We start from the raw sequence: 14,607 nt of genomic DNA on the forward strand, positions 1-14,607 counted from the left end.
AGGTAGTCTCCTAGACAGAGAGATCCCTTCATGGTCACACAGCAGACTGCTGAGAGACTGAAACTGGGACTCAACTCCCCAGACTCCCCATCTAAACCATATCCAGACATTTATGAAGTACAGTGAGTTTTATAGAATTTGAAGGAGGCCACATGGCACACAGTATGAACAAGAAGACTACTATAAAACAACAAGCAATTAAAACATAAAAACAGACAGCAGCTTAGGTAGGCATGTTAAATTGTAACCCCTTTGTACAACCATCTGAAGTCTGGAAAATAACCTTTTTTAAAAAACTGAAAACCAACAAGCAAACAAACAAAAACAGGTAATAGCCTCTAAAAGAGTTGACCATAAGAAATAAAACTGTGAAATGAAACCTTATATGGGAAAGTCCAAACATTTTGCTCACGAACATTACTGATTCATAACAAAATTATCACAGAAAAACAACAATATTTTCAGGCAAAGCAAAGCAAATGCACGCGGGCAGTCGGGTCATGCAGAGCCCCGCAGCTGCTTCCTCTCCTCACCGTCCTCCTTGGAGGAAGGTGCTCTGTGCGCCTCCACAGAGCAAAGGCAGGACTCACCTCAGAGCGCCACTGAAGATGAGACAGCATTAGAAAAGCACCTGCGGGTGCATCTGGCTCAGCGCTGGTACTCAGTAATTGTTTTCTCTGAGTCTGTACTGTTTTTTTTCTATTTTGATAACCATCAAACCTTGACATAGTTACCATATTCCTTTAAATGTAGTCAAACTTCAAATGACACTGGAAGAATATGTAAGATTTCTTAAAGAACTCAAAATTCAAATAATGGCAATACCATGGTTTAAAAAAACAGTAATGGTAACAAACAGGTTTTCAAGGCCCCTGATGGTCATGTGTTTATCCATTTGGACTGTTAGAACAGAATATCATCAACTGAGGATCTTACGAACAGCACTCTCTGCTGGAGGCTGTAACTTCCATCATCAAGCATCTTTTCAATGTGTCCGCTCAGGGCAAAGGAGGTCTAGTTTCCTGGGCTTGCTCTATAAAGGCATTAACTCATTCATAACACAAATTTGGGGGGCTCAAACCTCTAGACTAGCAGACTAAGTCAGGAGAAATAACTATGGAGAATGGCAGGCTTTGCCTGACTTGACTAGGCCTGTACAGGGGAGAAGTACCAACAGTTTTCATAACCAATCAAATTGTTTACATTGTTTACAATATCAGCATCATATCCATGCAATAGCACATCAAGTTTGCAATGCCTCCTCATGACCACTACAACGTCCTGCTTTTACTTCACCATATCAACAAACTCAAAGCAGAAAAAAACCTTCTGAAAAATTTGCAATGTAATTCCTAGAAAAGCCGGGCACCGGTGGCTCACACATATAATCCTAGCTACTCAGGAGGCTGAGATCTGAGGATTGTGGTTCAAAGCCAGCCCAGACAGGAAAGTCCATGAAACTTTTATCTCCAATAAACCACCAGAAAACTGGGAGTGGCCCGGTAGCTCAAGTGGTAGAGTGCTAGTCTTGAGCTGAAGAGCTGAGGGACAGCGCCCAGGCCCAGAGTTCAGGCCCCACGACCGGACCCAAAAAAAAAAAAATTAAATATAATACCACTTAAGTCCTATGAATCATATTTTCAGCATTTACTTCAATTCTTAAGGACAGTTTCATGTCTGATTGACCCTTAAAATCAATCATGAAACAGTGAAAGGAAACTCAGACTTTTTAGCACCACGATTAGCCACCATGACACCCGTACTGGAAAGGACTTACCACCTCTTCCTGCATCTTCCGCAGCTTATCATCTATCTCCTTCAGCCGGTTTTGCTGGTCTCGCTGCTCTTTGGTGTTTCGAAGCACTTTGTCTCCGGGGACTAGCTCCATAATTTTTTCATCACCAAGGTCAGATTCCTAATTTAAATAAATAAATACATAAAACCCCAGGCTGGTGACGAGCCCCATGGCACTGTGGGTAGAGCGTGCTTCCCAGACAGGACACTGGCCCTACAGAGCCAGTGATGTCTCTAAAATCCCCCTGCTGGTGGCTGGTGGCCCAGGTCACTACGTTACAGTTGTTATGAAGTATGGCTGCGTGGCAATCTAGAAAGCACCCATGCCGGAGTTCACAGACATGTTATTTGGGGACAGGGTGGGTGGATATTTGTGGAGAAATACACTGGAAGGAAATTTAACAATGAATGATGATAAAAATCTCAATTATTTTATCCTGTTTTATTTTTACTTACCCTTCTCTGTGATTCTTGAGTTTCCCATAATGAACATGTATCACTTGCATAGGCAGCACAGTCATTTTTTTAAAGAAAACAAGAAAAATTTTTCTATCAGAGCTGGTTTTGCTCTGCTCTGAAAACCATTTTCTCCTTACCAAAAGGTATAGGCCTACAGGTTAGATTTTCCCTCCAGCATGACTATCATAATCAATGAGAAAGTCACCTCCTCTTTCCAGATCTCGATTTCTTCTGAGAAAGTTTTATTCCATTCTAGTGGCTTGTAAGTCTTTAATTCCCTCCAGTTGGATCCAACAGACGGACGTGTAATGTCTTTCCTTAGCCACAGCCTCTGAACTACCATGTAGTTCAAATATGTGGTAAAAGCAGGGGCCAAGAGCGGAAATGGAGCTGTGGCTCGGGTGATAGAGGGCTCATCTTGAGCAAAAAAGCTCAGGGACAGTGCTCTGGCCCTGAGTTCAAGCTCCATCCACCACAGGCATTTTCTTAAAAATAAAATAAAATAAAATAAAAGCAGGGGCAAAAGAGCAAACCAGAAACCAAAACAGCCTCTGACACTGGTGAAATGCTCCCAGCTGCACAGCCAAAGTGCTCAGGGTTTCCTTTTGCATAACATATTGTCTATGGTTTCATCCCTGTGATGTACCAAGATGATTTTACAGTGACTTCAGCAGAAGTTCTCTGTGACAGGCACAGAATGTCTAATGAAGCCCCAGGGCAGAATTATCCTTGAGGTAAATTGGTATTTGTTGATTTCCGCTAATTGATTGTCCAGGGATCCTCTGTTTATTCTTGGAAAAGTATCTCTGGTAATAACTAAGGCCACAGGGGTCTTTGAAGCTAAATAAACTCATTTTCAAAAGTCAAACACAAAGGAAATTTCTCCTAACTTCCTATTATTTGATATGCAAAGAAGACATGTATTAAGGTCTGGAAACCAGCCCTGGTATTAACAAGCATTCATCGCCAGCTTGTCTGTGTTTTCACATTAATAATGCTCTCCATTTCTACAGGCGGCTGTGACTTCCTGTCCTCAGGTGGGCCAGCTGCCTGGCTGCATGAAAGGGGGTGGGAGAGAATCTTTCAAACAGATTGTTTCTGTCATCTTAGAATACTGCCATGAAATAAAGGAACTGCATTGGAAGCACAACAGAAAAACAAAGAAAAATCTGTGAGGTACAGGCTCTGGTGACAAGGACCTCCGATGTAACTTCCTGTTATGTCTCAGTGCAGAAATCTGTGCTCCTGTGGCACCCTTCCAAAGGCTTTGGAACCCTTACAACTAAGCGGATGCTTAGTGGTAGCTCTATGCCTGTGACTAGTATACATCGAAAAAAAGCCAGAAATGGAGATGTGGCTCAAGTGGTAGAGCACCAGCCTTGAGTAGAAAAAGCTAAGCAAGAGTGAAAGATTCTGAGTTCAAGCCTCAGTACTGACGCAAAAGGAAACAGTAAAACACTAAAAAATACAACCTTCCTCACCAAATGTTTGTTAATTTCCAGTTAGTCTTAACAAATTATGTAAAATGGCATCAATATTTCAGAACAAGAAAATAAAGTAAATTAGGGAGGACTTTTGTATTCAATTTAAATCAGTCTAAAAACACATACCTTCTTGCCAGTGAGAGCCATTTCTAAAGACTTTTCCTTTGACCAAAAAAAAAAAATTGAACCATGAACTATAATTGTAGATTTAATGAGGCTGATTACAGAGGAGAATATGCTATATTTCTTTACATGAGCCAAACAGAATAGACTTGATTACTGAATCCAGTACTGAGGATTTAAGAAACCGGATGCTTACATAACTCCTCTCGCTTAGACATTTTTGAAAAAAGCTGGAATCTAATATATCTACAAATAAGAAAACGTGAATTGTAGACCCTCACTCAATTTTATGGTGGGATTTACAATTCATGGAGAGTTACGAGATAGATATGGGAAGGTATGCAGTTAAACCACAGAGCTCGAGAAAAAAAATGCATCAATTAGTTTTCTTTTGCTAAGATGAAATAAAAACTTAAAACAGATGTAAAGTCTGCAGCTGAGTGGCCCAGGGAGGTTGCTGCCAGTCACCCCCAGCTTTTAAGGAACACTTTGACTCTCTCCTTTTTCTGAGACAGTTTCAACTGGCCTAAAACAAGATCCCTTACCTTGGAGAGAGGATCCATGTTTAAATCTGAATTATGAGTATGGATTATTGATATTTAAATCTTTTGGAAGGTCAAGAAAATCCTAGCCATCTATAATTGTAGAACAAATGATCTGGAGATACTTTTTCTTAAAATGTCATCTGACTCCAAACAGATCTTAAAAGTACTGAAATAGAAGGAGGTCGGGAAAGAATTCTTCTTTTGCAAAGTCCTGCTCCTCTCTGTATCCTATACTTTCTACCAGTTTTGTAAAAGAATATTTGAGAAAATTACTGAGAAACACATTCCTTCAAAACTGTCACAAGAGAGCAACTCAAGAGGTAGGAGCAGGAGGATTACAGTTTGAGGCCACCCTTTGGGAGGCTGAGATCAAGAGGATTGCAGTTTAAGGCCAGTACAGCATACATGAGAAACCAATTCTCAACCAATAGCTGGCAAAATGGCACTTGCCTGTCATCCCAGCTAGGATGGGAAGCCAACTGTGGCCCAAGAAGTAAGTGAGCTCCTTTCTCAAAAATGACCAGCACAAAAAGGGCTAGAGGTATGGTTCAGCAGTAGAGCGGCTGCCTGCCAAGTACAAGGCTCTGAGTTCAAATCACAATACCAGCAGATAAGGAAACCATCTCAAAAACAAACAAACAAACAATGGGTAGGGAGAGTGCCTTAAGTGACAGAGTGCTTCATGCACCAGGCTCCCGTCTAAACCTCAGTACCAGAAGGAAGAAAGAAAAAAAACTCCCATAGAAGTCATCAGCACAAGAAATATCACTGCTCTTGTGTTTAAATGAAGGAGCTGAAGAACTTGGCAGAGAAGGGAACAGGCTGGCCCTGCTAGCACCAAGTCCGGAAAAAATAAAGACAAAGAGGGCTGTCGACTGGCGGGGGAGCGCTGTAAGCTGCGCCCTCCCTCTATCCTCATGATGACCAGGAACCACCTTACATCACAGCCATGGATTTATAAAGCAAGTACTTCCTCAGAGACCACAGCTAGCAACTTACCAAGAGAAGGAAAATGAGTCAAAATGGAAGCAACCAAAGATCCACAATTATGGCAGCTGTCACAGAAAAAGCAACTGGGAAGAAGTGGGTAGAGGGAGCAAGCATGACGGCTAGCTTTCCCAGGCCTCACCTGGACAGTGTGCGTGCTCCTGAGTTAACATACCTGGTTATTCTGACTTTCACACCGTGGAGAGACTGCGGAGAGCTCCTGGAGTTTTGTGTCGATTTCAGCCAACTGCTGATGCTGGCTGGGTGCCAGTGTATACCCCTCTCCTGGGACCAGGCACCCGGGCAAATCACCCTAAGAGGAAAACATTACTAGGTCACTCTGCATTTTCCCCCCAATAACCAAAACATACCATTCGGACTATGACAAGACAGCTCAGACCTTCACACATACAATAAACAAAAGTACAGAATTCATGTTGGGATAGTGAAAAAAATGTGTTACTTTTTTTATATCTGCCAGTGTGGTATAAAATATCTTTTTACAGAATGTAAGAAGACTGTAAGTGGAGTAAGTTGGCCTCACAGCCTTCTTTAGAAAAAGTTTGTGTGGAGCTAGGCATGGTGGCACATGCCTGCAATCCTACTCAGGAGGCAGAGACAGGAGAATCATGGTTTGAGGGCAGTTGGGGCAAAGTTAATGAAACCCTATCTTTAAAAAAAAAAACTAAGCATGGTGGTGCACACCTGTACTATCAAGGCCAGCCCAGGCCAAAGCACAAGAACCTGTCTGAAAAGCAAACTAAAAGCAAAAAGGGTTGCAGATGTGGCTCCATTGGTAGAGTACTTGTCTAGCAAGAGCAAGGCCCTGGACTCAATCCCCAGTACTACTAAAAAAAAATTAAATTAAGAAGAGCAAGGAAGGAAGAAAGGTAGACAGGCAGGCAGATCTAAACCAACCTGAAGTTTTTTTGTTTTCTTTTGCTTTGAGTATGACTAATCATATACCATTTCCATTTTAAAGGTATCCCAAAAAGAAACAAAAAATATGAGGGAAGGGAGAAAATAGTAGAAGATAACTTCCTAAACTGAAGAAAAGTTCAAAGCTTCATATAGGAAAGACCTACAGGTTACTGAGCAAGCACAAAAATATATTTAAAGACAGGGAAGGGGTCTGAATCTACAAGAGGAGGGAGCTTACAGGACGGGAAGGGAAAAGGAAGACATACTGAGGAAGGAGGAGGACTGAAGTGAATTACATATATGCAGCATAACGGCACCCACCAAGCTCCGTTTGAAAAGGGGCAAGAAGAAAGGAACGGAAATGTGATAGAAGAGGTAAATTTACTCAAAATGCACTGCTTGAATGAAAGTATCACAGTGGAACCCCTCATACTACAGTTTGTACTCATTCAAAATTCAAATTAAAAAACATATATATATGTATGCATACATATATATATTCAGTATTTACAGCAACAAAAAAAATGTGATTTCCCCCAAAAAAGAAAATCCTACATGCTTCCAGAAAGAAAGGATTTTGCATCTAAAATTCAGTTAACATTTCAGCTGTCATTCTAGTGAAGGACAAGAATAAGTAAAAATAGACAGGCACCGTGGCTCATGCTTATAATCTTAGCTATTTGGGTGGCTAAGATCTGAGGATCATGGTTCAAAACTAGCCCTGGCAGGACAGTCCATAAGACTCTAACCTCCAATAAACTACTCAGAAAACATTGGGAATAGTTCTGTGGCTCAAGTGATAGAGCACTAGCCTTGAGCACAAAGAAGCTCAGGGACAGCACCTAGGCCCTGAGTTCAAGCCCCAGGGCTAGCAAAAAATAAGTAAAAATTTAAATATTCAAACACTCAAAAATTACCCACACACCACCATTTCTCAAAGAAAAACTTCAAAAAGAAGTTCAGACAAATAATACAAGAAAATTTATTTATACAGTAATTCAGTCCCGATACAAAGTAACATAAAATATTTGACCAGGGCTGGGAAGGTCACTTAGTGGTAGAGTGCTTGCCTAGCATGCATGAAGTCCTGGGTTCCATTCCTCAGTACCACATAAACAGAGAAAGCCAGAAGTGGTGCTGTGGCTCAAGTGGTAGAGCACTAGTCTTGAGTAGAGAAGTTCAGGAACAGAGTCCAGGGCCTGAGTTCAAGCCCTACGACCAGCAAAAAAAAAAAAAAGGCCAAATTTGGTTCAGGAGAATTCCTAAAATAAAATTGCTGTTTTTAAAGGTGAGAAAGGAGGATATCCTCTTTTCCCACAAAGAACTCATTTTAAACAGAAGTTATTGTTGACATTTAAAAGAGTATTTCCCATGAAAATCTGAATTTCTGGTTTCTCTCAAAATTCTGAACATGTGGGCAGCCTGGCCAGGGGTCCACAGAGGAATCACTGAGCGGGTGGGGGCCCCGGGCTGACTGGTGCAGCCAGCCCCGCAGTGCACTGTGGACTGTGTGCTTCCTTTTCAAGCTGTGCTCCAGGCTGGGGTCTCAGATGCAGAAGTCGAGACAGGGGATCTTGTTCTGTGATTTGCTGGTGTGTGTTCAGGACAGGTGTGTGAAGCGAGCAGGCAAAGACAAGGCACAGAGTGAAACAAAGACATGGTCTCAACTTCATTTGACCCCAGGAAAGCACAGAGTAACCAGAGTAACCCCATCCAGAAGTGAGGAGCCTGTGGTGGGGAGGAGTCCCCTTTCAGCTCAGTCGGTGCTGCCCTCAGGAAGCCCAGGGAACTAAATGGCCAAGATCAACGAGGCAAGAGCAGAACAGTGTGCTTCAGGACTACTGAGGACCACCCTGAAATACCCTAACGCCAATGTGGGGAGAAGGAAACGCAGACACATGGTCTCAGTGACGAAGCCCAGCGCCCTAGCAAAGGATTATTGGTATAAGCAGTATGTATGTACTCACTCCCAAAGCGACTTAACATAGTCTGTGAGAATCCATAATGCACTGACCAAGAATGAATTTGAAAACATCAATTAAAACAAACTGTAAAACAGGACTTTTGCTGGGCAGCCTAGCTCTGTAATCCTATCTTTAATTACATTTGTAAGCCTATCTACTCTGAAGGCTGAGATCCCAGGATTGAAGTTCAAAGCCAGCCTAGATAGGACAATCAGTGATACTTATCTCCAATGAACCAGCTAAAAACACTGGAGGTGGAGCTGTGGCTCAAGTGGTTCAGTGTCAGCCTTGAGCAAAAAGTCCAGTGGACCAAGTGACAGCCTCAGGGCCTCATTCAAGCAGGTACAAGAAAAAAGATTTTCTAGACTCAGAAAATAATGTCTGAAAATAACCTGAAAAACTATGATAAAGTTGTGCCAAGGGATTGGTAACATGAAAAGAATTTCAAACTTGTGTGCACATACCTCAGAACTGGTCAGGCCTGAGTCTCTGTCTAAATCCTTCAAAAGTTCCTCCAGCCTTTTCTTGTCTCTGTCAGCCATAACCACAGGATCTCTTGAATTTTTGGCCAGCTGTAGAATATTTAGTGAGATACACTGAGTACTCAAAACAATTCATAGTTCAGGAAAATAGGAATAGGACCTTCCTGAGGCTTCCACAGAATGGATACATTAAGGTAAAAATTAAAAGGTCAGGCATTTTGTATTTGCCTGGTGTTTTTTTTTTTTTTTTTTGTCAGTCATGGGGCTTGAACTCTGGGCTTGGGCACAGTTCCTCAGCTCTTCAGCTCAAGACAAGAGCTCTACCCCTTGAGCTACAGCACCACTTCCATTTATTAGGTGGTTTATTGGAGATAAGAGTCTCACGGACTTTCCTTACCAGAGCTGGCTTTGTACCTCGATCCTCAGATCTCAGCCTCCTCCGTAGCTAGGATTACAGGCGTGAGTCACCGGCGCCCGGCTTGCTAGGTGATTTTTTTTTTTTTTTTTTTTGGGGTCCAGTCATGGGGTCTGAACTCTGGGCCTGGGCGCTGTCCCTCAGCTCTTCAGCTCAAGGCTAGCGCTCTACCACTTCAGCCACAGCACCACTTCTGGCTTTTTTCTTTTTGCTTAGGTGGTACTGAGGAATTGAACCCAGGGCCTCAGGCATACAAGACAAGCGCTCTACCACTGAGCCACCTTCTCAGCCCCAATGCTAGGTGATTTTTATCTTGCATCTTTTAGAGACTAAATGGCCAGTCTCCAAGCAAAGGCATTTCCACTGGAAGAAGGCCCTCTTGTTACCCATTTCAACCAACATTTCATATAAAAACCAATAAAACATGAGCAGTTTCCAAGTCTCCCTCTCAAGATACAGATGTAGATATAGATACATTTATTTGCTGAGACATTTTGAATCACTTTCTGCTAGCATACATCTGCTAAATAAACTGTCTTGAAATTGCAATGGAACTGGTGCTGGGTAAAACAAGGCATTTAAATAAAGATTTGGTCAGATTATTCAAAGGCTAGCCGAAGAGTCTGGTGAAAATGCTGTCTGGGTTAGCAATAACATGGATTTGGGGAAACTCTCCTGCATGTGGAAAATTCAGCAATAAATCAGGATGCAGTAGGCCAGCACAGGAAAGAGGCATTGTATGGACATGCAGCACAGGAACACGGGGGTGCCCAAGGCCAGGGTGCCGGGGTTGGGCTGACTCCTGAATTCAGTCTGCTTGTAAACAGTCATCATGGAAAAGCCACTGGACCTAAACAGCAGGAATCACTTAATGGTCTCCTCTTGTTAATGCTACACACTCATGGGTGCATCTTTCTGGTGACAAGGTACCCAGATGGCTGCTGAAGCTGTCTGCCCACCCCACTTACATTTCTTCTTGTAAATTAAGTCATTGGCTTTCTGGCCTGATAGAGGAGCTCCTGTGCCCTTGGTTGGTCTGAGTCAGCTGCAGGACCTCGAAGGCCAAGAATGAGCCCTAAAGCAAGGAGCTGGTCAGGTACAGCAGCCAGGAGCCTGGAGGCTCAGAGGGGGACAGCTGCCGCTTGTCTTCTCCAGCCCAGCCCACCGGTGCTGCTCTGACCAGAGCACTAGCTGCTCAAAAGGCACGAGCTTCCCAACCAGCCACATTACCAAAACAATTAAAAACAAAAACATAGCCAGGTGCCGGTGGCTCATGCCTGTCATCCTAGCTACTCAGGAGGCTGAGATCTGAGGATTGCCGTTCAAAGCCAGCCCAGGCAAGGAAAGTCCATGAGACTCTTATCTCCAATGAACTACCAGAAAACCTTAAGTGAGCTGTGGCTCAAAGTGGTAGAGTGCTAACCTTCAGCAAAAGAGCTCAGGGACAGAGCCCATACCCTGAGTTCAAGCCCCATGACTAACAAAAGAAAAAATAATGTGTGTGGGGGGGGGGGGGTCGGTAGGGGGAGAGGGGAGAGGAGTTGGGAGGTGGGGAAGGAAGGGAAGGTAGGGGAAAAACAAAGGAGGGGGTAACAATGCTCAATAGGAAGTGTACTTATTACCTTACTCATGTAACTGTAACCTCTCTGTACAATATCTTTACAATACAAATATATTTTAAAAATTCAGTAATGTAAAATGTGGAAACTCTGTCCAAATTGCAGGAAACCAACTGTATCTGGGTGGTAAGATAATGTTAGCATAAGTTGTAGCTGGCATTTTAAAAGGTGGGGAGATAGGAATGTAAAGATAGGCTGGAATGGAATAAAAATCGAAAACAGTGGAGACAAGCATTGGCTCAGAGAACTTTCAGTTGGATATACTGATTCAGTTGTACATTCACGCATTCTAGTTTTTTTAAAAAAAATAGCTAGAGACCCTGAATAGACAACTACCATTTCTGTAATTCCTCTGGTCCCACAGGCTGCTCCCTGAGTTTCTAAATACATACCTCAATGTTGCGCTTAATAAAATCCTGGTTTTGTCTGTCCCAGACCTTCTCTGTGTCTGAGAAAGAGTTCTTTTCTGCTTTAATCAGTGGCGCATTTTTTTCCACATCACAAGTGAAACCTAATATTAAAAAATTCAAATTTTCTCATAATTACAACAGTGGCACACTAAAAAATTCACTTTATATATATTATGTATTAAAATATGTAAGAAAACACACATAGAAGAAACAATTTCTAAATTCCAGACCCAGAACTTATATATGGAGGGTTTTAAAAGATGCTACCATAACTTCCAATGAAGTTCTCACTAAATTTAATGCATTTTCCTACAAGGAACTTCCTGCTGTCAGTTCCTTGGGAATGATAGGAAAAATGACCAGAACTCTAAGCCCTAATGCAAAAAACACTTCTGTTGTTATGAGGGTATAAAATATATGCTTTATTCTATCTTTATATGAAACAAATCTTTCTCTAAAGACAGAATCATGTCCTGCTAGCCTATTAATTTTCTTTTTTTTTTTTTTTTTGGTTGGCCGTGGGGCTTGAACTCTGGGCCTGGGCACTGTCCCTCAGCTCTTCAGCTCAAGGCGAGCGCTCTACCACTTGAGCTACAGCGCCACTTCCGGTTTTCTGGTGGTTTATTGGAGATAGGAGTCTCACAGTCTCTCCTGCCCGGGCTGGCTTTTGAACCGAGATCCTCAGATCTCAGCCTCCTGAGTAGCTAGGATTACAGGCGTGAGCCACCAGCGCCCGGCTTTAGCCTATTAATTTTCCCTCACTTTCTCAACAATAAACCTTTTGTTTGGGCCAGTGTTTAGTAAGCAAAGCCGGGATGCGGTGGAGGTGTCTGATGTCTGGACAGTCTGCGACCACTGGAACCACCGTTGCAGCCCGTCTCATTGGTCAGTTCCTCCAACCTTCGGTAAAAGGGTGGACTAAACTTGAAACACTGAAAGCCTTGGGTAGTCAAAACCAGGCTAAGGAAATTATTCAGAGACTTGCTCCCATAATTGAAACATCTTGTTTTCACTGTTTCATATTTAAAGCTTTTTAAACATCATGTGAGCTCTTCATTAAAGTACGTGGGCCAGGTACATGCCACCACACCCAGCTTACACGGAGATGAAGTCTTACGTACTTTTTCTGCCTGGGAAGGCCTGGAACCACTCACTCCTGATCTCAGTCTTCCAACTAGTGTGAGCTGCCTGACACCTGGCTCATATGTTCTTCTTAGTGCATATATCTATACATATATATATATATATATATATATATATGTGTGTGTGTGTGTGTGTGTGTCATATCTATATACAGTTTAATCTCATATATAAACAATACAACATTAAGACAACTGAAGTTAATTGGGCACCTGTGACTCACACCTATAATCCTAGCCACTCAAGAGGCTGAGATCTGAAGATCGTGGCTCAAAGCCAGCCCTGACAGGAAAACCTGTGAGACCATTACTTTCAATTAACAACCAAAAAAGCCAGAGAAGTAGAGCTGTGGTTCAAGTGGTAAAGCCTTGAGCACAAAAGCTCAGGGACAGTATCCAGGCCCTGAGTTCAAGCCCCAAGACCCCACACTTACACACATACACACACACACACACACACACACACACACACACACACACACACTCTGACAGATGAAGTTAAATGCAGCCTTTTTTTTTTTTGTCAGTCATGAGGCTTGAACTCAGGGCATGAGTGCTGTCCCTGAGCTCTTTTGCTCAACGCCAACATTTTACCACTTTGAGCCACAGTGCCACTTCAGGTTTTCTGGAGGTTAATTGGAGATAAGAGTCTTACAGACTCTCCTGCCTGGGCTGGTTTTGAACTTAGATCCTCAGATCTGTCTCTTGAATAGCTAGGATTACAGGCGTGAGCCATCAGAGCCAGGCGATGTGCAGCCTTTTCTATTTCTATGATGGAGTTTCTTTAAAATATACTTCTAATAAATTATGGATGGGAACACTGGCCATTCTGGCCAGATTATTTCCCTAGAAATGCCTTCTTCTCTCCACTCATGTTGATGTAGCATAGCTGCCGGCTTCCTACAGTGACCCCTGATGCTTCCTGGGTCAGATGGGCTGCTTGAACCAGGGAGCGTCACCTCGCCTTTAATTCCGGACTTGAGTTCCCTCAAGCACTGACATCATTGCTTTTGGAAACCAAAGAAAGTGGTCTCTCACCAAGATCCTTCGCATAATTTTACTTTGCTTAAGCCATGTTTCCATGGTTACTTGCATCAGGAGTTTGTAAAGTTCTTTATTATACAAATTTTCAAACATTCAACAGTAGAAGGGTGTGTGTTCAACAAGTGGCTTCAACAAGGACCAACTAATGACTGATTATAAGCTATCTTGAACCCCGTCTCCTCCTCCTCACCTCTAGACTGAACACATCAGATCGTCTCGTCCATGACCGGTTATGAACACAGCGAGCATTCCCTGTGATCATGCATGCAATCACACAAATTCATACATACCCTGGTGGACCTTCTGCATATGGTTTTCATAATCTTCTGGAGGCAGTTGCGTGTGAAACACTGAGAAAAAATGTTCTTCATCTTCATAATGAGAAGGACCTAGTGGTTTAAACAGTCACTGTTCAATATTCACAAAAATAATTATCTACACAGCCCTTTTTAAAAGATCAGATCTGTTTTATAATCTTCAATTGTTGTTTTAATATTGTTCAATTGCATGATTAAAAAAATAATAATATGTCAATCCAGGCCCCAGTGGCTCATCTCTGAAACCCTAGCTAGTCAGGAGGCTGAGTTCTGAGAACTGCAGCCAAAGCCAGCCTGGGCAGGAAAGTCCAGTCATGGAACTCTTATTTCCAATTACACACACACACACACACACACACACACACACACACATACACACACACACAAACACACACACACATACACACACACACACACACCACCAGAAATGAAGCTGTTGCTCATGAACCTTGAGCACAAAAAGCTCAGGGATAGTGCCCAGGCTCTGAGTTCAAGTCCTAGAACCAACACAAAAATAAAATAATATTAATGTCAGTACAAATGATATCATCTTTATATGTGGAACTCCCCGAAACTAACTACAGAAGTAAAGATGCCAATAGCATTTCCGTCATATGTACAGAACAAAAAGGATTAAGAGAGTAGGTTAAAACATCACAGTAATGCCCAGAGATGGTGTACCCAAAGCCTAATGCACCAATACAATGCAGATACATTCTTGGTAACTGTAATTATGATGTTCTTTTTCCAATTTTAGACCTCCAAAAGTTGACGATTTCAAATATGTGACCAGTCATTAAGACAAAAGATCGTGTTTGAAAGAGAAAACGTGGGAAATTCTTAGTTTCCTTTCTTCCATTTCTGTTTTTGTTTTCTTAATACATACATCTATTTCCTTTCTTAG

The 14,607-nt window shown here is 42.3% G+C and overlaps 1 protein-coding gene across 1 annotated transcript in view; it reads right to left on the reverse strand.

Moving 5' to 3' along the window:
• Positions 1–1,741: 1,741 nt before the first annotated feature.
• The window catches only part of Fsip1 (fibrous sheath interacting protein 1), a 31,573-nt gene continuing 18,707 nt past the window's right edge, over positions 1,742–14,607 (reverse strand). Inside the window, exons 6-10 of the mRNA XM_042687581.1 lie at positions 13,677–13,775; positions 11,186–11,304; positions 8,742–8,849; positions 5,568–5,705; positions 1,742–1,915 (exon numbers count right to left, since the gene is read on the reverse strand). Of these exons, the coding sequence (XP_042543515.1) occupies positions 1,742–1,915; positions 5,568–5,705; positions 8,742–8,849; positions 11,186–11,304; positions 13,677–13,775 (638 nt within the window). The remainder of the gene's footprint in view (positions 1,916–5,567; positions 5,706–8,741; positions 8,850–11,185; positions 11,305–13,676; positions 13,776–14,607) is intronic.

The sequence above is a fragment of the Dipodomys spectabilis genome, unplaced genomic scaffold (assembly GCF_019054845.1).
Source record: "Dipodomys spectabilis isolate Male_0828 unplaced genomic scaffold, ASM1905484v1 ptg000108l, whole genome shotgun sequence".
Taxonomy (NCBI): Eukaryota; Metazoa; Chordata; class Mammalia; order Rodentia; family Heteromyidae; genus Dipodomys; species Dipodomys spectabilis.